At 42.3% G+C, this 27,775-nt stretch overlaps 1 protein-coding gene across 2 annotated transcripts; it reads right to left on the bottom strand.

Annotated features, from left to right (window-relative positions):
• Positions 1-844: 844 nt before the first annotated feature.
• Positions 845-27,747, bottom strand: COPS3 (COP9 signalosome subunit 3). Of its 2 annotated transcripts, XM_015079608.3 has the most exons (12): positions 27,585-27,747; positions 23,874-24,003; positions 20,947-21,059; positions 20,805-20,854; positions 18,919-19,011; positions 17,320-17,499; positions 14,274-14,414; positions 12,478-12,651; positions 9,471-9,557; positions 2,711-2,824; positions 1,470-1,550; positions 845-1,169 (listed from the first exon to the last, which is right to left on the bottom strand). In XM_015079608.3, the coding sequence occupies exons 1-12, from the start codon at positions 27,637-27,639 to the stop codon at positions 1,116-1,118; spliced, it is 1,272 nt and encodes a 423-aa protein (XP_014935094.1). In that variant the 5' UTR covers positions 27,640-27,747; the 3' UTR covers positions 845-1,115. The 2 variants fall into 2 exon arrangements, with proteins under 2 accessions (XP_014935094.1, XP_053068675.1); XM_053212700.1 differs by lacking the exons at positions 20,947-21,059; positions 23,874-24,003; positions 27,585-27,747 and having other exon boundaries at positions 18,919-19,079; positions 20,805-20,844.
• Between the last annotated feature and the right edge of the window lie 28 nt (positions 27,748-27,775).

Genomic DNA, 27,775 nt, shown 5'->3' with positions numbered 1-27,775 from the left:
TTTTAAAAAAAGTCTGGAATTTGCTATGCTGATAAAAGGAAAATTTCTGTGAAATAACTGTTCTCTCCTTAGTATAGTCACATGTAAAAGTAAGTGGAAATGATGTAGTCCACAAGCGGCACTAATCTGAGCTTGAGAATTTGAGGGTTTTGACGAAGGGTCAAATCCAGCCCTCAGCCTATTTTTGTGTTCCTTTTCTTGGGACTCACTGTGGCTGTTTTCCTGCGGCAAAACAGAGTAGTTACCACAACAGACCACATGCCCCCCCCCAAAGCCTAGCAGGGGCAACTTTTTACATGACTCATGAGATTTCTTTTTGATAATGAAAATGTGACAGACTATAAAGTTGACACATTTAAGAAAGTGAAATGTTGCTAGCAAGAGAGGGACATTTTTAAGGACTAAATTCTAATTCAGGCTTCTCATACTTTACAAAGACTCCACACCATTCCCGGGCTTAACTGGTGAGCCCTGTCAGACAAATTGCAGAGTTCTGCAGAGAGACCCTGGGAATAATCACAAGGCAGCTGTGCAGCTTCACTGAAAATCCTTCTGGAAGAAAATGTAGCAAAGTCCGGCCCTGGTCTCAAGACTGCAGAAGAGTGGAGCCCACCCCACAGGTCAGAAAGAGCACAAAGCATCTCGGATTCACAGCGGGTACTGTCACTAAGGCGCAGGTTACTTCTAATTATAAAAAAATTAGCTTCTGTGTTATGGACTCCCAGACTTTTCAAATCTTCCAAAAATTCCCCAAGTTGAACCATTTCTGTTCACAATGAACATAGCCCTTAAAAACTTTTCAGAGGGGGAAAAAAGCGATACAGAAGACACATTAATGTTCAAGTAATTTAAAACAAAAAGGTAGATTTAATGCAATAACAACATTAATCTGAGGATAAATAAATCCACAACAGACTTTAAAGTTTGCATTTTTTTTTCCTTTCTTTGCAGAGAGAATGGTTTTCTTAAAGCATATGGGACTGAAGATGTCAAAACAAAATGTAATTTCTTAATGTCCAGGTGAAACAGGCTTGGTCCTCCCTGCTGCCCTCCTACCGCTTGCCACTGGCCAAGGTGATCAGTTTCTCTCATCTAACTCAGGATGGATGTTAGTTTCAAGAGTAACTAGACGGTTTGTTTCCAGAATCATCTTCTTGTGATCCCATGCTCTGTAAAGAAGAAAGCGAGACGATGTATTCACACTTGCCCTTGCCAGAGATTTCCCACCGGCCCCAAACAAGCACACCCTGTTCTTCTGTGAAGACAGTCGGTCACCCTGTGTACAAACAGGCCATAGTTTGCATACTTCCAGGCTGCAGTTTGATAATGCTCTCAGTGAATCTCTCCATGAACTTGGTCACAAAGGTTTTCAAGAACTTCAGGCAACTAATAAGCATTTAACCTCAAATCAAGTTCATGTTCCTTTTCTGTCCAGGCCACTTCTAATTAATGAAGGGAACCCTAATCACCTTTTGTACGAACTGGGGGTTCACTGTGATCTCCTGGTCCATGGCCTTCAGTCGCTCATCCAGCTCTATGCACTTCAGCATCTGGTGATAAGACATGTTTGAAGGTGGTTAGTAAGCGAGTCTAGGTCAGTTAACTCCTTTTTAACCTAGGCTACTAATATGGGTGCTACAAGTTCACAGTCCCATGATCTGAAACCCCTGGGGCGACACAGGTTTGGAATCAGAATTTTTTGAATGCAGAAAGTTAATACTGTACAAGTACTGTATATTACCTAACATCCCAGTAGGATCTAGGGTATGCCCCATAATCAAACACGTTAATATCTTTTGCAGTGAGGCCTAAAAATATGCACAAAGTGGGATAAAGACTATGCATCATTTCAGGTGTAATTCGCCATCACACTTAGTTACCAAAACCTCCAGTTTTCATGGTTTTTTTGGATTTTAAATTGCAAAACAAGGAGTGTGGAAGTCTACTATGTTACTATGCATTGCTTTCAGGTTTCGGAGATTTAATATCTGGTTCCATCTACTTCCATAATGTGAGGCAAGAAACGCAGACGCCCACACAATCCCGACTCCTGTCTGGAACCCAGAGTGGCAGTCAGAACACGTGACCTCAGAAGATGCAAAGGGACCACTCTGGCCATGCCCAACGAAGGACTTTCTTCCTCCAGCTACCCCCCTTCCTCCCTCTCCTGACACACAGAAGTTTCTGACCTTCTGACTATACTTTACCGCAGAAATGAGGCTCTACATTATGAAAGGTGGTTGGGTGTGGATAAAAGCATACTGACTGTAAGACCCTAAAGTGTTTCAGTAGCTAAATTAGGCTGTGGTGAGTTGCTGGGAAATCCAACCCACCACAGACTTATAACCATACAATCTGGAAGAGGGTTAAGCAATGCTCATATTCAAAACAACTTTGTAGGAACTAAAATGTTCCCAGAAACTAGTTGGGAACTACCTGTATGTAAGGGGTGCCTGGGTGGCTCAGTCGCTTAAGCATCTGACTGTTGATTTCAGCTCAGGTCATGATCTCACAGTTTGTGAATTTGAGCCCTGCATCAGGCTCTGCACTGACAGCGCACAGCCTGCCTGGGATTCTCTCTCTCTGCCCCTCCCCTACTTGCGTGCACTCTCTCTCAAAAAACAAACAACTAAAATTATCCTGGAGCATGGGAGCAGTATTTCAAATACAGCATCTCAAACATCAATCAAAACCTGGCATTCAGATTTACCTCCTGATCAATGTTATGAAGCATGGCTGGGTTATTATATTTTTCAGGGTTATCATGGAAACTGACCATACCATCCTTCTGATTAATACTTGCAAAAATTTCGCCATCTTCTATCTGTAAAAAAAGAAATCAGGAAAGTAGTTTAGACTCAGATACTATGTGGATATATAATGTTTCAATATAATCGGGGGGGGGGGGACAAAAAACAATAAATAAATTTGTATGTTTATTTTTAGGCACCATCTGTTTATTCAACAAGTATTTACTGAACGCCTACTATGTGCTAGACAGCACTGCAGATACTAAGGGCTACAAAACTCATACAGAGACACGTATACCCGCTCTTGTATTTTTTTTACTGAGCTAAGTTTCACATAATATAAATTAACCATTTTAAAGTAAGCAATTCAGGGGTGCCTTGGACATCCAACTCTTAATTTCAGCTCAGGTCATGATCTCTCGGTCGTGAGGTCAGTCCCGCATCGCTCTTGGCGCTGAGCGTGGAGCCTGCTTGGGGTTCTCTCTCCCTCTCCCTCCCCCTCACTTGCCTTCTCTCTCTCTCTCTCAATAAATCAATAAATAAAACAAAGTGAACAATTCAGTGTAATTTGCAACGTGTAACCACCAACTCTATCTAGTTTGAAAACATTTGCATCGCCCAAAAGGAAACCCTGTCCCCACTGAGCAGTGACTCCTTTTCCCATCCTCTCCGTCCCTGGCAACCACCAATCTACTACTTCCTGCTCTAGGGATCTGCCTGTTCTGGACACTTCACATGAATTGAATTGTGTATGTTTCTTTTGTTTCCTGCATCAGCCAGCATAACGTCCGAGTGCCTTGTACCTTAAAACGTGAAACCCTAACACATTTGGTTCACCCCCGTACAAATTCTCTTCTGATCCTTCAAGAAAACTTTTCTGCTAATGCTGATTCCAAGGTAGTTTCACGGCTATGTTCTTTATTTGCATCAATGACTGAGGAGTTATTTGACCCTCACAGCCAAATCCTACCCTGAAGTTAAAAAGTGAGAAACCAGGAAGTCTTGAATAGGACTTGTTATTCCTAACACACTGCTCCACATTCTAGCTTTGGAAGGGACAGATGCTGCTTAATGAAACAGCAACCAGCCCAACACACATTAAATGGAATACATCATTCTCTGTGTGATCACGGAGAGCTGCCTCTTTAAACGTGGACAGAACATGCCCAAATGAAATGCAAACCTAGCTTTACCACAGCAGCTCTTTTTGTAATAACCAGAACTAGAAACAACTGAAATGAGTATAATCACAGTGAGATACTGTAGCCCTGAAAATGAATGGAGCCACATACAACATTTTGCTCATAATATTGAGCAAAAAAAGCCAGACCCCCAAAAATATATACTGTATATTTCCTTTTATATACAGCTCAGAAACAAATACAAAATAGAATGTGAGAAGCCAGGATAAGAACCTGGCGAGCCAGGAGTAGGGCTGGAAGCAGGCATGAGAGATGTTTCTGGGATGCTGATACTCTGATTTTTGATCTAGGTATTGGTTTCACAGGTGTCTTCTCTTTGTGAAAATGTATTTAGCTATAAACTTAAGTGTACTTTTCTCTGGGCAGGTGATATTTCAATAAATGTTTACTGAAAAAAGTTCCTGGGACACCTGGGTGGCTCAGTCAGTAAAGCATCTGACTTCGGCTCAGGTCATGATTTCACAGCTTGTGGGTTCAAGCCCTGCACAGGCTTCTGTGCTGACAGCCCAAAGCCCAGATCCTGCTTCAGACTCTGTGTCTCCCTCTCTCTCTGCCCCTTCCCTGCTCATGTCCTGTCTCTCAAAAATAAACATTGAAAATTTTTTTTAAAAATCCCTGACATACAATCGGAATAGGCCAATATCTATTAAAGAAAATGAATCAATAATCTTCTAAAACAAAACCACCAGGCCCAGAAGGATTCACTGGTGAATCCTACCAAACAATTAAGGAGGAAATTATACCAATCTGTACGATCTCTTTCAACGACAAAAGCAAAGAGAATAGTTTCCAACTACTATGAAGCCAGCATTACCCTGATATTAATAAAACCTGACAAAAAATTACAAGAAAACTACAGACCAACCTGTCTCATGAACATAAGTGCAAAAATCCTCAAGAAAATATAAACAAATCCAATAATATATAAGAATTATACACCACAACCAAGTGAGATTTACCCCAGGTACGCAAGGCGGGATGGACATTCAAGAATCAATTAATGTAATTCATCACATCAGCAGGCTAAAGAGATCATGATCCTATCAATTGACGCAGAAAAAGTGTTTCATAAAATCCAATGAAAATTCATGATAAAAACTCTGGTAAACTAAGTCTAGATGGGGAACTTCTTCAACTTCATAAAGAATATCTACAGGGGTGCCTGGATGGCTCAGTCGGTTGGGTGTCTGGCTTCGGCTCAGGTCATGATCTCATGATTTGTGAGTTTGAGCCCCGCATCGGGCTCTGTGCTGACAGCTCAGAGCCTGGAGCCTGCTTCGCATTCTGTGTCTCCCCCTCTCTCTCCCCCTCCCCTGCTCATGCTCAGTCTTTCTCTATCTCTCGTTAAAAAAAAATTAAAAAAAAAAATCTACAAAAATCCTACAGCTAACATCACACTTAATGGTGAGAAACTCAGAGCTTCCCCACAAAGATCAGGAACCAGGCAAAGATGCACCCTCATACCACTCCTTTTCAACATTGTACTGGAAGTCTAGGAAGACAAGAAAAGGAAATAAAAAGTTAGGAAAAGAAAAACAAAAGTGTCTTTGTTTGTAGATGATAAGTTTGTCTATATGGAAAACCTGAAAGTATCAACAACAAAAAACCCTCCTGGAACTAATAAGTAATTACAACAAGGTTGCAGGATACAAGGTTAATATGGAAAAGTGAATTGCTCTCCTGCATACCAGCAATGAATAAGTGGAATGTGAAATAAAAAAAAACGATACAATTAGCATCCTCCCCACCCCAAATGAAGCACTTAAGAATAAATCTAACAATAGATGTACAAGATCTATGAGGAAATCAAAGGATGAGGAAGGAAGTCCAAAAGGACTAAATAAATGGAGCGATATTCCATGTTCTTAAATAGGAAGACAGTATCATGAAGATGTCAGTTCCTCCCAATTCAATTCATAGATTCAACACAATCCCAATCAAAATCCCAGCAAGTTATTTTTATGGATATCAATAAACGGATTCTCATTTACATGAAGAGACAAAAGACCCAGAATAGCCAACACGATATTAAAGGAGAAGAACAAAGTTGGAGGACTGGCACTACCTGACCTTAAGACTCTTCTCTAAAGGGGCGCCTGGCTGGCTCAGTTGGTGGAGCATGCAACTCTTGATCTCGGGTTGTGAGTTCAAGCCCCACACTGGGTGTAGAAATTATTTAAAATAAAATCTTAAAAAGAAAAGAAAAGAAAACTTACTATACACCTACGGTAATCATGGCAATGTGGTATTGGTGAAAGAACAGACAAATGTATCAATGGAACAGAATAGCCAGCCCGGAAATAGACCCACATAAACAGTCAACAGATCTTTGACAAAGGAGCAAAGATCCTCCTTTCAGCAAATGGTGCTGGAACAACTGGACATCCACAAGCAAAAAACTGAATCTAGGTGCAGCCGCTACATCCTTAAAAATTAAATCAAATGGGTCACAGACCTAAATGTAAGACGCAAAACTTATAAAACTCCCAGAATACCACATAGGAGAAAGCCTAGATGATCTTGGGTGTGATGATAACTTTTTAGCTAGAACACTAAAGACACAATCCAGGAAAGAAATGATGGGTAAGTTGGGCTCCATTAAACGTAAAAGCTTCTTTCTGCAAAAGACAATGTCAGGAAGATGAGAAGACAAGCCACAGACTGGGAAAAAATATTTGCAAAAGACACATCTGACAAAGAATTGTTATGCAAAATATACAAAGGACTGGGGCACCGGGCTCAGGGGGTGGAGCACGCAACTCCTGATCTCGGGGGTCCTGAGTTTGAGCCCCACACTGGACAGAGAGATTATTTTAAAATAAAAGAAAAATACATACAGAGAACTCTTAAAACTCAACAAGAAAACAAACAGACTAAAAAATGGGCCAAATATCTGAACAGGGACTTCACCAAAGAAGATATACAGATGTTAAATAAGCATATGAAATGTTGCTCCACATCGTATGTCATCAGGGAAGTGCAAATTAAAACAAGATACCAGGGGCGCCTGGGTGGCGCAGTCGGTTAAGCGTCCGACTTCAGCCAGGTCACGATCTCGCGGTCCGTGAGTTCGAGCCCCGCGTCAGGCCCTGGGCTGATGGCTCGGAGCCTGGAGCCTGGAGCCTGTTTCCGATTCTGTGTCTCCCTCTCTCTCTGCCCCTCCCCCGTTCATGCTCTGTCTCTCTCTGTCCCAAAAATAAATAAACGTTGAAAATAAAAAATAAAAAAAAATAAAAATAAAAATAAAACAAGATACCACTATACGCCTATTAGAGTGGCCAAAATCTGGAACACTGACAATATCAAATGCTGGTCAGGATGTGGGCCAATCAGACCTCTCTTTCACTGCTGGTGGAAATGCAAAATGTTGCCACCATTTGAGAAGACAGTTTGGCAGCTTGGTACCAAACTAAATATAGTCTTACCATCTGAGTCAGCAATCACACTCCGTGGTATTTACCCAAGGGAGTTGAAAGCTTATGTCCACACAAAAACCTGCACAGGGATGTTTACGGCAGCTTTACTCGTAATTGCCAAACTTTGAAAGCAAATCAAGATGTCCTTCAGGAGGTGAATGGATAAACCGTGCCACATCCAAGGAATGGAATATGATTCAGCGCTAAAAAGAAAGGAGCTATCAAGCCATGGGAAGACATTAAGGAACCTTAAATCTTGATTACTAAATGAAAGAAGCCGGTCTGTAAAGGCTACATACTGCATGATTCCAACGACGGGACATTCTGGAAAATGCACAACTATGGAGACAATAAAAATTATCAGTGGTTGTCTCAGAGCACGGAGGATTTTTTAGGGCAGTAAAAATAATTCTGTGTGACACCATAATGATGGATACATAGCATTATATGTCTGTGCAAACCTGCAGAAAGTACAGCAGTGGCCACGTGTCAGGTTGGCTCACCAACCATGACACACGCACACGTGTCACAACTATAACACACCACTCTGGTGAGGGTTAGTGATGATGGGGAAAGTCATGGATGTGCAGCGGCGGGGGACATACGGGAAATCTCTGTACCTTCCTCTTAATTTTGCTATCAACCTCAAACTGCTTTAAAAAAAAAATGTCTTCTTTAAAAAAAAAAAAAAAAAAATCCCTACCCTCATAGACCTTATATTCTAGGGCAAGTCTTGAGCTTACACTCAAGCTTGGCAGGATGGATATACCAGGCCAGAGAATTCTCTGTCGTGGAAACTGTCCTCTGCATCGTAGGACGTACAGCAGCATCCTTGGCCTCTATCCACTAGATGGTAGTACCCCTAGCTGTAACAACCAAAAATGTCTTCAGACATTGCCAAATGTCCCCTGGCAGACAAAACACCCCTGGTTGATCCAGAGCCTGTCAGGGTTCGTCTGGGTTGGTCATGCAGTGTTCAAAGCCCCTTCCTCCTCCTTTGATCCCTCAAAGCATAGCTTCTGACTCCTTGCTGGTGTCATAACCACTCATGTATTTCTTCTCACCCACCAAATAGTGAGTTTCCTGGGGGTACTGTGTGGCTCACTGATGCTTAAACCCCTGGGGAGGTTTAGCAAGGTGCTTCTAGCGAGCACTCCAAGGTTGGTCAAGTCAGACGGGTTTTGTTTGTTTGGGATGAGCGAGTGTTTTGAGAATTAGGATGAAAGATTAAAACTTCAAAACGTTTGTAAATTGCACTATGGAAATAAAGTACTCCATTATCACAGTGGAAAATAGTTTCATTATTCCTAATCCTGATATGGCAGTGTTCCTAAAATCAAAGGGGACATCATCAGCAGAAAAATGTAAAATGCTGACTTTCTACACCTAAGATTTGCTTGACCTGGGCTGAGGACATAAGTCTGGTCTGACGGATCAGATCTTAGCCATGTATTTACATAACTGAATAGGTAGGTAGATTACAATCTACCAACTCGGTGGGTTACCCTGTGCATATTTAAATAATGCTTCTCTAAATTTGGGGAGTGGACAGATGCATCTGGGACACTTTAAACAGGGATGCTGGTAGTATCTGACTTCTGAAGGCAGGTGCTGAGATAGTGTCTGCTTTAGCCCCCTTTATTGTTAATGCTAACTCTACGCGTACTAATGAACTGACAATGGCCCACAAGGAGGGAAGGAGCACAAGTCACATCACAGTCAACGACTGCTCCCTCTCTAGCTGAACAGGACTTCGTCGGTGTGGGCAGGAGTGTGTGTGCCCTGACCTCCATACAGCTACAAGTTCATGTCCTCACTGTAGAGCAGCATGTTGAGTAGCACTGCTCTAGGACTCTGTACTTCACAAGTGTTTTACAAATATAAGTAAGGAGGACAAACAGGATATACCATGTATATCACATGGGTACCTATGACTGGAAAACCCCATAGATTGTAAGGAAATGAACCAAAATGTCCAGAGGTTGACTCTGGATGTCCCTCTCTTTCTCTCTCTCTCTTTGTATTTTCTATAATGAACACCTGTTACTTTTCTAAGGACAAAAATCCACCAAGGAACTTTTTAGAAATGAAGACACACTCACCATATGTAGGACATATTTCTCTGCCTCCTGAGGTCCAGATAACTGCACACGACTTGCCATATCTTGTAATGATAGTGTTAAAAAGGTCTGAAATTCAGAAGTAGAATTAATCACAGGTAGAAACAACGAAGGACATAAATTTCACTAAATGTGTACAGAGCTCTAATGAATCACTCAAAATCTGCTTTCTGTGACTGTGCAAAATAATTTTTTGTTGTGAAGATGACTTAGAGTTGAGGAAACCCGTGTAAATTTTAGTCCTCGGTTTCCTAGAGGTGTAAGGACTTCTGGAAATGTATCCTACACAGACACGCAAGTGAAGTGACACACACACAAAGTTCTTTACTGCAGCACCGGGACCACCTAGAAGGATTGGTTGGTGCCATCTGGTATAATTGAGTCTATAGATGACTATGCTGTTGTTAAAAAAATAATAATAATAAAAAAAAATAAAAAAAAAATAAAAAGGATACTTCTCATGAACTGAAATGGAATCTAAGATAATGTACACCATTCAATGAAGAACAGTGTGCATGGCATGATGTGTAAATGGAAGGAAACTTTATGTACCCGTGAGAGTGTGTATGGATATGTACGTATATGCACACAGACAACCTCTAGGACACCCAAGAAACTGGCAACACTTTCTTCAGAGAGAAAGAAAAGGGGTGGCTGGGGTATAGGACCTGCATGGAGATTTGTGTGTCTTTTGAATTTTGTACTATAAATATACTACCTATTAAATAAAATTGACAACATCACTTTCATTCTTCACAATGCAAAGCTAAAATGTATAAACACATGGGGCGTTAGAAGGAAGCCAGTGTTTCCCACAACTCTGCTTGGGACTTGATGAAAATGTTCCCCTTCAGGAACAAATTAAAAGAGCTCTTTTTTAAGGAAAGCTGGCAATATTTACAGCAATGGCCTTTTCAGAGCAGAGCATGTTAAAACCCTGATGTTGAAAATTAATAAGCCAATGACCAAAAAGTCTATGTATACTTTAGTTCAGGGAGTAGCATCCAAGAAAATGTAATTGTTAATTTTTAAAGTACATAAGCAGTTGAACACAAATGAAGACTTAAAAGTCAACATTTCTAAATACATGGGTCATTTTTCCTGTTTCAAAATAAAGAGAAACTTCCACCTGAATGTCCATCAGTAGAGGACCAGTTGAATGAATCAATTATGATTCATCCATAAAACAGACTACTATGTAGGGGAGCTGTGACACAGGCTTACTTTGCCAGGGAAAGAGGTTTAGGACATAACCCTAATCACATTTAATTGTGAGTGTCTCCATATACATAGAGAGAAGAGAGAGAAGAAGAATCTAGAAAAATGTCCATCAAAACATTAACATGAAGTGGCAGATTTCAGCCCCATGTGAGAACCCCTTGTCCCTAGTTGCCTTCCAGCCAGCAATGTCACAGAACATCATTCCCGTCACCGACATGGACACACGGTCTCCTTGTTGAGACTTTCTGAAAAACTTCTGGTTTTCTGACTTTGGAATAAGAAAGAGCCTGGCGTGGCTAGAAAATCTGTGGATTATTCCCCCTTCTAGAATTCTGGCACTAAGACATGATGCCTAAAAGCACAACAGCCACCAGTGAAGATTTAACCTTCTTCATTTAACTTTTATTTGCCATTCTGCAATTTAACATTTTTCTGAAAGGTACCCTCTCTTACCTGTGTTAACACTTTGATTCTTTTAGCTAACGTGCAAGTGCTAGTCACAAGCAGGGGGCATCTGTTTGTCAACAGCTACCTCTCAATGGTGACACAGCAAGGGACAGTGGTTCTCAAAAGAAAAACTTTTGTGGGGAGAATCAGGCTGCTTGTTACCCTGAATCTCTTAGGTCCTGGCCTTGTCTGCCCATAGATAAAGTCAGTTTTCCTCTGGCAGACAGGTTACATTTGTTTCTAATATTTCTTGAGCTACTTTCTCTTTCATTTTCCTTCTACAAACCAACTTTTTACAAATCCTCTGATTTCCGTATGTGAGTGGGGCAGCTAGGGTCGCTCTCTCTAGAGTATTTGGAAGGAGTTTCTTCCTCTTGTTCATTGGCCGTCTCCTCGCCTTCCTCCCTCTCCCCCCTGCGCGGCTCACTTGCCTCCATGACCGTCCCCTTGTCACCACTCTCCCCTGGCTTCTCCAGGCTCTCACTGCCTGACACTCCACCCAGAGCCCAGCGGCCCTCCCACGGAGAGGGCACCCAGCAGCAGACACCCCCTCTTCTGGCTCCTCTGCCTCTCTGCCCCGTCCCGCAGCTACCGCAGGGTAAAGGGTATGCCAGAGCCAGACTGACCACATTCTCGCCAGCTGTGAAACGCCCCCTCTGACTACACTACTTCTCAAGAGGAAAAAGCAATCCTGTTTGCTGAAGCGGCTGTTCGCTTCCTGTTACTTGCAGCACATGCCTTTGGAGGTCACGTGGGATTTCATTTCTCTCTCATGCTTTTTGGTATCGTTTGAACACCGGGTAATAAGCATATTTCCTCTAATCCAAAAGCAGCAGGTCGTTTTCATTACTTCCTACAGTTCAACTGCACATAGCTCGTTCATCTGTGGCCTAAATGGCAACGTCGAGGTAGTGCTGAGTGTTCGAGCAAGAAGTTCAAGTACAGATGAGCACAGCCCGGGAGGGTCCACGGCTGGTCTCAAGGGACTTGTGTCTGCATCGTTAGCGCCACCCCTCTGCCCATGGGACTGTTTACCTCTCTCAGGCTACCTGTCTCTGCCTCCCCATGTAGCCGTATCTCCTACCTGTCTTCCTCTTCACCTGTTCCTCTTCTCAAAAACCCTGTTCTAGCCCTGAAAAGACCAAAAGGTATAAATCAAACTCTTTCTAAGTCATCGGTTGTGAGAGTTCTTGCTTAGTAAAGAAATCCTGCCACACTTTATCCCTGTATCTGCTTCCTCAGCACTGAGAAGGAAGAGAGAGAAGAGGGGGAGGCCCCAGGGGAACCAGGAGATGCTATCTGAGGGCGTCGCTTGCCTCACCTTGGTTAGCCTTTGAATATTCTTCTTATAAAGAGAAGACAAGCACTGCTTCACCAGCCCCATGTTGTTATCACGAGTAAAAGTTTCACTGTGCTTGCTCACCAGGTTGCGGAGTTCTGAGGGGTTATTGGTTGAATAAACTTGTGCTAACTCGTGGTATGCGTTGCTAAGAGGCTGAAGGTTTAAAGGTGGGAAGAAATCAAATTAAAACATTAGAGATATAAAATTTGCATAGGAAGCAAAAAGAAAACACGGTACTATATCATGTGCAAGTATATTCAATATCCTTTATTGATACCTAAGCAATCTATTGCTTAACCTTAACCTATTGTTACCTAGAGCAAATGCCTAGTTTTTAAGACCAAACATAGAAATTCACTATGGAGTGACATATTGTCAAAAAAAAACTTTGTTATTTCAGAGCAAATAACATTTGCTCTGAACGGCATAGCAGGTGAAAGTATACTGCACTTAATAAATGCATGCGTCTTTTTTCTTTTCCTATTGATAAATTACACTGGGAAAAAAAGAAGGCAAGATTCCTATCATTCTCAACTCTCTTGCTCGCTCTCTCTCTCTCTCTCTCTCTCACACACACACACACCCCCCTCACCAGATGCAACAGGACAATCTATTTTTGACAAAAAGGAAGATAGGAGCAAGAGAACCAATAGCAGCTGAGGGCCTCCTAAGAGCCTGAGCTGCTTTATGCATTTTATATACATTATCCTCTACTTTAAATATTAGGAGATTGGGGCGGAGGTCTGAGAGAATGTGGGATGGTCATGAGGCGCACAGGTGTAACGTGGATTCAAATCTGTGTCTCTCCTCCGAAGTCTGTGTTCTTCACCATGGATGCTAGCCTCATAAACCACGAATGCTGTGAAGGACAGTCATGAAGACGTCGTCTTACGCAACTACTCTTCCTCGAACAGGCCAGCTCCAGGGACCATGGGCGTTCTCCCAAATGATCTGAGAATGGCTACCCTAAACTTACCCTGCCTCTGACTCTTTCATGGGATTCAAGGGACCTCCCTCTCCTCCCTCATCTGTGACTAGGTAGCCCAGAGCCCTAAGAACCACAGCAAGGCTCTGTAGTGAAGGACACAGGGCTGTCTGCAACAAGACAGCATAAAAATCTTCTCATTAGGAAGATTTTCAAATTGATACCCTGAAATTCTGAGTTCTGTACGAATAACAGGGTTAAAATTGTTATCCAAATGACTGTGACCTTATAACCTTTTGAACTGCCCGATTTTATTCTAAACCATGAGGATGTATTTAAAAAAAAAAAAATCTATTTTTCAATGTGGTCCAAAGCTGGGTCCTCAGTGGAAACAAAAGTTCAGTGAGCAGAACTTGTGGTTTTCATTCAGGGGCTCTAGAAAGATTTCCTAACACTCGGGCAGATGCAGTTCCATAAACTCAGCACTGTCTTTTCAGTAGTTTCGCTAAACTGTAACGAAGAAGAAGATCATCATCATCACCAGCCTTTACAGGAGCTTTGGCATCTATGGCAATAATTACTCAGAGCAAAAGTTTGAAAACAGATTTCTAAGTAACATTCCCCCCCGGGTCAGTGATCAGAGGGTGCATGGACTGGAATAGAGGCCAAGATTCTGCAAGAACAGCAGCTCCCAGACAATAATGTCCACTATGAAACGTATTAAATGTCTGCTAACTTGAAGCTGCCGGGAGAGCCAAATCACTATAAAATAAAATTACAGAACTACGTATCATTATAATTTCCTTATGGACTTAACATGTCACCTAAGAAATCAATTTAAAAAACTCACCTTAATGAATCTACCCACAATTTGAGACGTATATTTTGGTAGCTGTTGTACTTTTCCAAGTAATATCAAAGAAACTAGAATATACTTTTTATATGATTCCAACATGATATGACTGACCGCCATGGCAGGAGTAGTTATGGCCTGAGCAAGAGAAGAGAGAGCACACCAGGGCAGAAAGGGCAATCAATCAGCCACACGTATCACTTTAATTAAAAACAATTCTTACATTTCGTGCCCTAGGAGTATTTTTAATAATGTCTTGAGAACGGATTCTCGTGCTATAAAATTACCCTCTTCAAGTATACCAGACAGTGGCTTCAGTATATTCACCGTACTGTGCAACTATTACCATTACCAAATTTCAGAACATTTTCACCCCACCAAGAAGAAACCCCACATCCACTAGCAGTCATTCCTCATTCTCTTCTCCCTCCAGCCCCAGGAAACCACCATGCCACTTTGTCTCTATGGATCTGCCTAGTCTGGACAGTTCAGATAAATCTGTGGTCTTTTGTCACCGGCCTCTCTGTTTCCAAGGTTCTTGAGTGTTGTCGCAGGTACTGGTGCATCATTCCATTTTATGGTTGAATGATATCCCAACCATTTTATGGTTGAATGTGGTTGAATGACCACATTTTGTTTACTCATCCTCAGGTGACGGGCATCTGGGTTGTCTCCCCTCCCGGCCACTCCAAACGAAGCTGCCACGAACATCAGTGTACGTGTTTGGGGGCAGACATTTGTCTTCATTTCTCTCAGGTATATTTCTAGCAGTGGAATTGCTGGGCCAGGGTGGTAACTCTATGTTTAACGCTTTGAGGAGCTGCAGACTGTTTTCCCTAGTGGCTGCACCGTTTCACACTCCCGTCGGCAGTTATGAGGATCCCAAATTCTCCACCTGCTCGTCAATGCTCGTTTTTGTGGGCCGTCTCTTTTTAATTCGGGCTGTCCTTGTGGTATCATTGTGGTTGTCATTTGCATGTCCTTGATGACTACTGATGAGGAGTATCTCTTCATGTACCGATGGGTCGTTGGTGTATCTTCTTTGGAGAAATGTCTCTTCATTGGCCATTTTTAAATTTTAGTTTTTTTACTGTTGAGTTGTAAGAGGTCTTTGTACATTCTGGTTGCAAGTCTCTTATCAGAGATCTGCAAATGTCTTCTCCTCTTTTGTGGCTGACTTTCTACTCTCTTTCACCCGGATTTATGAAGGTCAGGGAGAAATGAAAACTATCGTACCCAAATCAGCTCAAACATTCCAAATCAAAACCCAAACCACTGAGCCTGTAAGGTGCTTCTTTGAGATGCTACAGAAACATTCAAATGAGTGCATATGTTTACACGTGCAATGATTTCTACCACAGCATTGCTTAAACAGTGAAAAACTGCAATTGACTTACATTCCCACCAACCGAAGACCAGTAAACTAAGTAGGTCAAAGTGTGGTGTGATATGAGAAGACAAAGCTGCTTTCTTTCACTTTTTGCTTTATGTAATGCTGAATGATCTGATTTTTTTCCACTAAGTACATCCGTCTCTTGGATTCTTTTTTTTAAGCAGTAAGAAATCTGTATCACCTTCTGAAATTAAGGTACTAATACCATCTATAGCTTCATGTGTATTATTAAAACACAGTTGCATGAAGTACCCTAACACTAGACAATGCTGGTCAAGGCAAAATCAGGGTATAAATAGATTTTCAGCAAAAACGTTCCTATCTGTACCAAAAATGTTTTACTTTTAACATTTTAATTATTTGGGATAGAAATATCTTTTCTAAGTGCATTACATACTTTCCTGCCTTTTCCAAAGCCCTCATCACCTTGATATTTCTGGATCATCAATATGTTGTCAGCTATCATACTGGACTATAAAATCATTTGCCCAGTGGCTATGAAATATGTTTATAATTTTCTGAAGAACTAAAGCTTTTGACTATGTACTCTTAAAGAGAAGTCACCTTGGGGCGCCTGGGTGGCTCAGTCAGTTAGGCGTCCGACTTTGGCTCAGGCCATGATCTCGTGGTCCGTGAGTTCGAGCCCTGCGTCGGGCTCTGTGCTGACAGCTCAGAGCCTGGAGCCTGTTTCGGATTCTGTGTCTCCCCCTCTCTCTCTCTGACCCTCCCCCCGTTCATGCTCTGTCTCTCTCTGTCTCAAAAATAAATAAATGTTAAAAAAAAAAAAAAAAAAGAGAAGTCACCTTGAAGGTCCTTACTTGACTAGACACATCCCCCTTTTTTTTTCTTTGAGTAAGCTCTACACCCAACATGGGGCTTGAACTCACGACCTTGAGATCAAGACTTGCACGTTCTACCGACGGAGCCAGTTGAATGCTCCTGACTAGACATGTTCTAATGACATCATCCCTGCCCAACAGCACCTCCTGGTGACAATTCCCTGAGGCAATGCTAATAAATACATGCATGTGTATTTATGTCTTAGCATTTTCAACTAAATTGATAGGAATATAAGAAATATTAAACCTCTGACAAATTTCTTAAAATTCTAGTATTAGCCAATATTGTATCTCTTTTTCAGACTCTAAAACATTCTACCAAATTATGCACTATACAGGTCATTACACAGACCAGGGGCCATCACATAGACAAAGCAGGTAGGGGCTTTCCACTGTATGCTCAATACCCTTTGAATTTTGAACCATGAGACTGTTTTACTTATTAAAATAAATAAAACTTAACAAAACACCACACATTGTTTTAGAACAAAAAGACATTTCAAAGATCATTCAGCTCAATCTCTTCCCTTTGTGGAAAGGTCAAGAGACATACAGAACTTAACCTGAATCACACAGGATACGAGTGGCAAAGCCTAGATCAGACCCCACTCATTAGTGCTCTTCCCTCCACTCCTACTGCCCTTCAACTCAAGGACAGTTTACCACCATGTACACGATGATCCCAGACAAATGATCTTTCAAAGGACCTCCACCTGAAACTCAGAGGCCCAAGATCAATCCACACCAGCTGTGCACTTCTTCGAGCATACAAGTTCAACAGAACCTCAGGGGCATTTAGAGAGATGATTACCTGTTCATAAAAGTACAGTGCTCTTTCAAAGTTCTTCAGCCCGGTATAGATCATCCCTCCATAATAATAGTAACATAGAAAGTGCTTTGCATCATAGGCTCCATTCTCTTTACAGATATCCATCATGTCCACATCAAGATATGGAAGGGCAGGCTTAAAGCATTTTGCCAGCAAACAAAGCTGTGAAAAATTTTACATTGAATCATCATTTTAATTGTACTTGGCAGGCTTTAGCAGGAGCAAATTCATAGATTCCAGAAAGTTCAAGAAAACATTTTATTTACTATTTATTTTTTTAAATTTGAGAGCGAGCGAGCAAGTGAGGGAGGAGTGGAGACAGAATCCCAAGCAGGCTCTGCACTAACGTGTGGGCTTGAACCCATGAACTGCAAGATCATGACCTGAGCTAAGGTTAGACACTTACTGACTGAGCCACCCAGGCGCCCCTGAAGAAAACATTTTAAACGATCTTACTGATTAAAACTGTTCTAAGTGTTGACACATTACTCCGTTTTCCTAAGCATTCAGAACCAAACAGCATGTGTTTATAAAAGACTAAGCAGGCAGGAGATAAAGTACTCCACAGACGAATTAAAGCTCAGCTAATTACTTAGCCTGCCCAGCACCCACTCGGCTTATAGATGCACAAACAAGTGAGTCCTTTTTCTTTTTGAATTAGCAGAATAGAAATAGACCAATATGGTGTGATAAAAATGGCAGTTTTCTTCAATTATTTCTTTTTAATTTCTGAATCGTTTCCGTAAGCGTAGGGAATTGCTCAACTCAAACTCAAGACAGCAAGCACATGGCAACGTTTTGTAGCTGGATGATGCTGGTACAGGTGTAGTTACAGGTACAAACTCAGAGCTGTACAATTAAGACTAATGTACTTTACTGTGTGTAGGTCATACCTCAAGCACAAAAGTTTTTTAAAAAATAGAAAGAAAGCACCTTGATGTGAAACTAGAACATGTGTTTGGAATAATCCAGGTACCATGCTATTAAAGAAACAATCCATACCCCACAGGAGCTGGTTAAACCCCAGAGCATTATGGTATAATCTGTAGCTGTAAAACATTGATACGGAGACCTCTCCAAGATACATCAAGTAGAAAAAAAACAATGTACATATGAGTTCATACAGATTATTGCTACTGGTACGAAAAAACTGAGAGAAAAATACACATATTTGCTTTTATGTGCATAAAATATCTTTGGAAGGATACACAAAAAACTAACACTGATTTCCTCTGGAAAGAAGAGATGGGTGGCTCATGAGCAAGGTGACTTCATTATCCACCTTCCCTTTTGCCTTCTGGAGTTTGAACCACATAAAATAACATAAAAGTGACTTGGGACATTTTTAACATCGCAAACGTTAACCGGTCTGCTTACTCATCTCAGCAGCCCGCTGGCTGAGACCCATTCGATAGTTTGCGTTGTAGCAGCCAGTTGCAAATTCCCGCACTGATAGCGTCCCTACACATTTCAACTTCTAGAACACATCACAGTCCCCACCAAATTGCCCTCCTTTATTGAGCAAGCGCACAGCCCAACTTCCACCTTTGACCCCATGTGACTCACTCCCCTGCTGCTTACCTGGCAGAGATCAGCGTGGACTGAGGTCAGCTGGTTTGTATTCATCTGCATCTTGTCTATGGCTTGCTTAAGGACGCCAATTCCTCGCAGGGGCTGTCAGAAATGACATCTCTTTCAGATAAGTTCTCAAAGATGGCAGCACATTGGATCTTATGTTGTCACTTACAAATAAAAAATAACACTAATTGATAGGTTCCTTTAAAGAACAATATGAGGTTTCCATACTCTTTCAGGAAATATCTGTCCCTATTCAGTCAAAAAACGCTTTCTTAAGCTGTTTCTTGCACTATTTTAGAGTAATTCAGCACCATTTTTTAGGTTATAAACCTTTCTTTCTTATGATGAAGATCAATAATCAAAAGCAATATTACTTTGTCAACAGTTCATTGTATTTACATTGCAACAAACAAAAAATTTCCAAATCATTTACAATAAAGAGCCTATGCTTAGTAAGCGTAACTATGGCTAAGGATGTTGGCATCTTACCATAGGGCAGTCTAGATATCGTCTGTAAATTCTCTCCACCACCACCATCTCTTAATGGATTATAAATGACAATTGAAACCAATATCATAACTTATAAACAGATCATTTCCTGCCCTGATGATAAATAACAAGACAAAGTTTCAAGTGAGGCAGTCAGTTTCTGAACAGGAGATATGACTCTAAAATAGCTAATAAGGGGCATCTGGGTGGCTCAGTTGGTTGAGTGCATGACTTTGGTTCAGGTCATGATCTCGCGGCCCGTGAGTTCGAGCCCTCTGTCGGGCTCTGTGTTGACAGCTCGGAGCCTGGAGCCTGCTTTGGATTCTGTCCCCCCTCTCTCTGCACCTCCCTGTTCTCTCTTTCAAAAATAAACGTTAAATATATATATACATACACACACACACACACACACACACACGTATACACACACACATATACATACATACACATATATATATATACACACACATATATACTTATACATATATATATATAAAATAGCTAAATAACTCACATGAGGTTTTCAATAAAGATTTTTTTTAACCATTTCTTTCAAACCACAATTTGTTTAATATTCCTACAAAATCCCAAATGGTTCTTTCTGTCTGGTCTCCTTCCAAGCTCCATCTTCAAGTTCAATTTCAAATAATAATTGAAAACACTCCAAATTATAACTTGTGTCAGTATCACAAAAGTTAAAGACCAAAGAACTGTTTCAGATTAAAGGAGATGAAAGACATAGGACACCCTAATGGAATTCATGACCTGAGATTTTCTTCTGTTGTAAAGGACATTAGGGAAGTAAGTGGCAAAATATGAATAAGGCCAGATTTGTTTAAAAGATGATATCAACGTTCATCTCCTGATATTTATCATTGTGCTGTGGTTGTAGGAGAGAATGTCCTAATTTTTAGGAAACACTCATTGAAGTATTCAGGGTAAGTGGTAACATATCTGCAATTTTCTTTCCAATGGCGAGAGAGAGAGAGAGAGAGAGAGAGAGAGAGAGAGAGAGAGAGAGAGAAAAGGGTAAGTGGGGTAAAATGTTGACATCCGGAGAATCTGGGTGAAAGGTACATGGGGATTCTTCATATTGTAAAGCTAAAATGTCATAATTAAAAGTTCAAAGTCTGAGCAAACAAAAACCCAGTATATTACTACATAAAGGGCACCAGAACGGTAGCTCCAAAAACATCCACTGCCAGCAGCAGCCTCCCTTGAGGCCCTACTTCCCATGAATCTGAGAGGCCTCACCTGATGTACGAGCTGGAGGTCCTCACAGCAGATGCTTGGCGACCACACAGATCTGTTAGGATACTCAGTACTAACCTGGAACCTTAACAAAGGAGTTCATTGTGTAAATCAGAGATTTCTTAAAATATTTGACTAACATTGCTTACCTGTTTCCTTTCCACAAGTGCGTTTGTCAGCTGATGGCAAAGCCCGGCAACTAGAGACGGCAAGGACAAAATGTTGACAACATCAATGACTACACAGGTAAAATGCATTCGGTGGGAAATAACAAAATGTTAGTTGGCTTACAAGTGTCTGTTGCGTATCGAATGTGCTCCCCATTACAAGTGCTGATAAAAAGCTGAACCTGTGAGAATAAGGTTTCGAAGTCAGGAACACTGGGCATGGAAAACTTCACAAATCTGGAATAAAGAGAAAAGAATCAATTCCTCCTGATATTTTACAAGGGAAAATGAAGAAGCCACTGGGGCCAGAAGTTCATCCTATCTCCAGTGCTCTATGAAAGTAAATGAGTCACCGATATTTTTAAAAACTAGGAAAGAGTATATGGGACTGGCCCGGTTCTTTGCAAGGTCAAAACACAGAACACAGACAGAGATGAAGGCTGAGAAAAATATGCTTAAAAAAGAATTTTTTTTTTTAACGTTTATTTATTTTTGAAGGAGAGAGAGACATAGCGTGAGCAGGGGAGGGGCAGAGAGAGAGGAAGACACAGAATCTGAAGCAGGCTCCAGGCTCTGAGCTGTCAGCATAGAGCCCGATGAGGCACTTGAACTCACAGCTGTGAGATCATGGCCTGAGCCGAAGCCAGACGCCCAACTGACTGAGCCACCCAGGCGCCCCAAAAAAGAATTTTCGAAAAAGAAAACTCCATTAAACGAGGCCAAATATCAGGCTGTCTAATATTCGTGAAGGAACTGAACGTGAACTTTTAACCCAAAGTTTTCAAAACCAGTTTTCTTTTTGAGCTCCCATGTAGTTAGGGCTATTTAGTCATTTAAAAACCAGTTGTAGGGGTGCCTGGGTGGCTCAGTCGGTTAAGCGTCCAACTTCGGCTCAGGTCACGATCTCGCGGTTTATGGGTTTGAGCCCCGCGTCGGGCTCTGTGCTGACAGATCAGAGCCTGGAGCCTGCTTTGGATTCTGTGTCTCCCTCTCTCTCTGCCCCTCCCCAATTCACACTCTCTCTGTTTCTCTCTCTCTTAAAAATAACCAAACATTAAAACAACAACAACAAAAAACCAGTCATTTTTCTTGCTCTAAGGATGACAGATTGAAGGGGCACAAGGACTGAAGTTCCGACTGGCTGGAGACTGTGACTGTACTTCAGGGGGTGCTGAGGTCCATATGGGAGAAAGAACCAGCTGATGTGCAGGACAGAGGAGTGGGGGAGATAAGAGGCAGGATGTGGATGGTTCACCCTGAGTCACTGGGCAGATGGGGCCTTTCAACAAACACTCTGAGAGGGGACCAGAGACAGGTTTTGGGGAAGAAATCAGATAAGCTACTACCACTCAGGTATTGCTTACAAGTAAACTTCCAGCTTTTTATTTATTTATTTTTTTTAGAGAACTGTTGAAACTAACTTCAAGTAAAACAAAATGGATATTACTGCCTGAACCCAATCTCTCTTACATATTTGCATTTGTCCTTTCCTCTCTGTAGTATCATTCAACTTAACAATGTCACCTCACATCTGTAATTGAACTTTTCTCGTCATCAACATGCAATCAAACGATCTCATTTGGGCTTCACAAGAGGTCAGCACAGCATTGTGATTTCCATCTTACAAATAAAAACAGGCAGCTCAGGACCCCAAGGCTTATAATTGGAAGAACATAATTCAAATCCAGGGTACTGGGAAACAAGTTCAGGGTTCTCTCCAGGTTTTCTTTTACAGATATACAATGGTAAAATGCCTTATAGCTTCAAAATGCTGTCATGCACCTTACCTCACCTGATACACAGCCACATAGAAGGTTGTATGTGCATAAAATATGCACGCTATCCATTTTGTTAGCCAGCAAACACAGACAGCAAAAATCTTTATCCGCCAGCACCATCCAAAAGAACTTGCTGCAACAGTAGACCTGTTCTGTATCCGTGCTGTCCAACACAGTGGCTACAGGTGGCTACTGAGTACTTGACAAGTGGCTAGTGCGACAGAGCAACTGAAGCTTTAATTTTAATTAATTTACGTTTAAATAGCCACCTGTGGCTAGTGGCTACTGTGTGGTAGAGCACTGCTCTTGACCCTTTCATGCTGATAAAGTTTCTTCTCTAAACTCTATTCCTGACACATCTTTGTCTCAGGGGTCCCTGCGCCAGCGAAGCCAGACCCTCGCTTTAAGTCCATTTCCTCTCAGTTTATTTATATTGCTTCAACTTTCATGACAACCCTAACATCCCAATTTCTAATACTAAAACATCAAAAGGAAAAGAATTCTGTCAAGCGCACAGAATTACAAGGAACCCCAACTGAAATAAGGTCTATTTAATTTGGTCTTAAACAGCTTGAACTTGTTTGAAGGCAATCTGAAGCAAAGTTCCTTTGGATCGCTGGTAATTTCACTCAACGTATTCCACTGTGTCCTATTCCATCACCCTTCCCTAGTTTCTTTCCAAGTTAGAAAATGTGGGCAATCTGACAGATTATGTGAATAAAAGTATTCAGATAAATGCAAACTATAGTGCTCACGACTGAGATGGCCACTTATTTTTTAAAATAAATTTCAAGGGGCGCCTGGGTGGCTCAGTCGGTTGAGCGTCCGACTTCGGCTCAGGTCATGACCTCGCGGTTTGTGATTTCTAGCCCCACGTTGGGCTCTGTGCTGGCAGCTCAGAGCCTGGAGCCTGCTTCGGATTCTGTGTGTCCCTCTCTCTCTGCCCCTCCCCTGCTCACGCTCTGTCTCTCTCTGTCTCAAAAAGAAATAAAACATGAAAAAAAAAATTTTAATACATTTCAAAATTTGTACAAACAATTAAAAATAACAAAATTGAAAATATAACAAACAAGGATTAGCTAGGAGGAGTAAAATGTAACTGTGAGGACTTGACTTTATAATTGTGCAAAAGAGCTCACTGTTGTTTAACATTGTATACTTTCTACACCAAAAAAAACAAAAACAAAAACACCTATAGCCAGAAAGGCTGTAGCGTTCAGGTTTAGCAAGCGTTCAGGTTTAGCACTAAACTGTAAAAGGAGACGCCTCTTACAGAACAGCAAGGACACCCAAGGAGTGCTCTTGTACGTCCAGAGCCCCGAGCACAGTGTCCAGATGGGATAGGTTCTTTGCAAGGAGCTCCCCACTCTTGTTGATCAGTTCACAAAGCTGAGTCATTTGCCCTGGAAAACAGGAATAACACCATCATTCAGTTACAGCACTAACCAAACTAGAAACTCTATAACCACAGACTTCATTCCTCAGAGCAAGAAATAATCTAAAGGTGACTTCTTGTATCTCCTTCATTTCAGGTGGGGAAATGGGTCAGCAGGGTCAGAGAAGTGAAATGGCCTTGACTCAAAACTAGACCTCCTATTTCCTTCTGGCCCTGAAAGTTTCTACTTTTCCTCTATTCCCTCTTCGATTCTCCAAGCCAGAAATGCACACATTACTATCACCACCACCCTCACCTCCCTCTCTGTATCCAAAATGCCACCAAATACGATTTTACTTTTAATTTTACTTCCTAAGTCTCTTGGCTCCGTTCCTTTCTCCATCCCCTGCCTTATTCAGACCCTCATCACTTCTTGCCTGGACTACATCATAAATCTTCTAAACGGTCCCCTTACCTCACTCTTTCTCTCCTCCAACCCATACTTCATATTGTACCTGTATGACCTTTCCAAAATGTAAAATCCAATCAAATTACTCCAAAGGCTTTAAGAAGTCCAAATGCTTCAGCCTGGTAAGAGGCCGCTGCACCTCCCCAGCCTTACCACCTGCTTCCACCCCTCTCTCCCCCAACACACACTCTCTAGTCACACTGAGTTCACAAAATTCACTCAACATTCCATGTCGTCTCACCTTTCTGCCTCTACACATCCTATTCTGCAAGCTTGCTGTTCCTTCCTTCACTCTGCTCTCCTGGGTCTTCCACTACCTGACTCATACACTTCATACAGCAATCGGCCTGGGACTTTGGACCCTCATCTTACCCCTCTTCCCCGAGCTATCTTGAAAAATGTGTTCTCTCTGTGCCCTCTCTGCATCACCTAGGATTGTGGTGGTTAGGTAATTCAACATAAACTCAGGAGGAGAGGCTGTCTCATGTCTCCAGTTTCAGAATACAGTGCTTACTTACCAGCGAATCAATCAACAGCCTGTTAATTAATCTCCTAATTGATCCACCGATTCCCCGCACCCCCCCATACCACAATGTTATGTTTTCACAACTAAGGTATAGAATCTAATTAGGCCTGAATTGGTACTCTGAAGTAGACTCACTGATTTGGATGGGTTATTCCGAGACACCATGGCCACACTCTATACCTCCAAATTCCACTAGCTGTCTTTCTGGTGGTGGTTGGTGGTATGTATGGAGTTTATATAAGGGAATGGGCAGGGGTGCCTGGACAGTTCAGTCGATTAAGCATCCGACTTCAGCTCAGGTTGTGATCTCACGGTTCATGGGTCCGAGCCCCATGTCGGGTTCTGTGCTGACAGCTCGGAATCTGGAGCCTGCCTCGGATTCTGTGTCTCCCTTGCTCTCTGGCCCTCACTCACTCTCTCTCTCTCTCTCAAAAATAAATAAACATTTTAAAAAATGTATATAAGGGCATGGGCAACAACTTCTTAAGTTTCCTCCTTTATAGTTCTCTTTCACATTTTGAAGTTCAAGCTATATATATCAGCTATTTCTATTTAGTAGCTGAGGGATTTTTTCCCATATCCCCCCCCCAAAAAAAAAAAAAAAAAACCCCACGTGAATACCAAAAAATTTAAAATCCAAGTGACTGCAGTTTGGTAATTTTGTTTCTGAGGCTTCTATACTATACTTTAAAATTTTTTCCAAAAATAAAGAAATATACTATTATTATCACATGCACTGCAAAGCAGGAATAAAAAAAAAATCTGTGATCTGATTAGGTACTATCTCTCATGATAACACAAGTTGAACAGGAAAATACCATCATTTTATTACAAATCTCACTGATAAATACAAAATAGCTTCTTCTAGTTAAATAATTGCCCCCCCCCCTTTTTACTCACTACTCTATAATTACACTTACAATGATAAGAACCACACAGAAACAAGCATTTCAGTCCATCATTTTCCCCCAATTAAATAGCCAATATAGAGCTGAGACTTAAAATAAAAGCTGGGTCATTATGAAATCGTAAGATAGTTAACTACTGTGGGCCAAGGGAAGAATTAACAGTAAGTGCAGTGCCACAGGGTGCATCTGACATGAGCCCAGAGATGTGGCCAGTGAAATTCCCTCTAATCAAAGAAAGCTGGAAATTATGAAGTTCCCTTCACTTAAGGTCCATGTTAGGAAACTCTGAGTAAGCGCAGAAAAAACAGAAACCTCATAAACATTTCCTATGCACTGAGCATGAGGCACAGAAGCCATAGGCAGTGAAAGTATCTTGTTTATCTCTGCCTGACTGTTCCTAACGCAGTGACTCGCAGAGCACGCATACAGAGCTTTTCGGATAAGTGATCTCACTTGATGCTAAATAGTCCCAGTCCCATTTTGTAAATGAGAAAACTGGCCCAAGAAGCCACTGTCAGGATTCCAACCCAAATCTAAATAACCATACTACACCCCAGGAAGGAGAAACCAAATACTTGTAGCATAAACGAATGAATGAATGGTTCCCTCATTCATGGAGGCTGCAAGTTTGTGCCTTACCTGTGAACCTAGTTTCTATCAATAATAAGGGGAAAAAAGTATTTCATTAGGCATGGCTTCAACCCGGTCAGTTAACTTGCACCAGTGAGGTAAATCGCACTCCTCCATTTTTACAAATGGAGATAAAGAGATTCAAGAGATTAAAGGTGACTTATCCAAGGTCAGGCAGCTCCTAGAAGTTTACAATTAACAGCTGTTAGCAATCATTTGCAACTGTATCTATCGCACCCGAAATAACAGGTACTGTTTCAAGTACTTTTACATGATTTCTCTCATTCAATCCCAACAACCCTCTGAAGTAGGGTCTTATTTTTATTTTAGAGATGAAGAAACAGGGTACTTAAAGGGACCTTCACAGCCTGCAGCTAATTAATTCGGAGTCCAGCGCTCTATACTCAGGTGATGAGCTGAATGAACCAAAAAGCACGAAAATTTAAGTAGTAATGGTCACAGTTCTACCCCTGGAAATGCAGCCCTACGAGTGAGTGCTCCCTCGGCATTCAGCGGGACTAAAATAGGCGCGGAGGCTTCCCGAGGGCACGCCGGCCGGCCAAGGCGAGCCTCCGAGCCAAGGCACCCAGAAAGGATTCGCCTCGCGCCCGCTACCCGCGGCCTAGGCCGGAGGCGGCCAGGCGCCACCGGGACAGACGAGGCGGTGCACCAATCAGCGCAGGGAAGGGAGGCCGAAGAGACCAACGGGCGCTCGGGAAGGCGTCCAGCGGAAGTCACCGCCCCCAAAACTGTCAAGCGAAGCGCCCGAGTAGAAGGGGCCCGGGCCGGGGGGAGGAGGGTCCGGGCGGCCCCAGGGAGGGGAGATAGCCAGGCGGCCGAGCACACTGGCCGGCAGACTAGAGCAACGAAGACCGAGAGCGCGAGAGGGCTGCTTGAACTCAGCCTCGCCCGATCCCGCCCTGGTCTAAGCGCCGCAACCCCGAGACCAGCCCCGGAGGCGAGGTTCGGCACTAACAGGGACGTCGCAGCCGTCCGCGCTGGCGGCTAGGGATGCAAGCCCGTCCCCGCGGCCCGGGGGGCCCTCCCAGGCCCAGCTCGGCGGCCCAGGGCCTCACCTTGAGCCGAGAGCTGTCGGACACTGTTCACGAACTGCTCCAGGGCAGACGCCATGTTTCCCCCCCGGCGGCCCGAGCAGCAGAGGCAGCTCACGCGGGAAAAGGAGGCTGCTCTGGGAGGAGGGGCCGCGGCGATCCACCACAGGGCCTCGACAGCAGCCGGACGTCACTTCCGCCGGCTCAAGCACCGC

The sequence above is a fragment of the Acinonyx jubatus genome, chromosome E1 (genome assembly GCF_027475565.1).
Source record: "Acinonyx jubatus isolate Ajub_Pintada_27869175 chromosome E1, VMU_Ajub_asm_v1.0, whole genome shotgun sequence".
In the NCBI taxonomy this organism is placed as follows: domain Eukaryota; kingdom Metazoa; phylum Chordata; class Mammalia; order Carnivora; family Felidae; genus Acinonyx; species Acinonyx jubatus.
The sequence above is the reverse complement of the archived record's forward strand: the minus strand, read 5'-3'. Positions and strand labels throughout refer to the sequence as shown.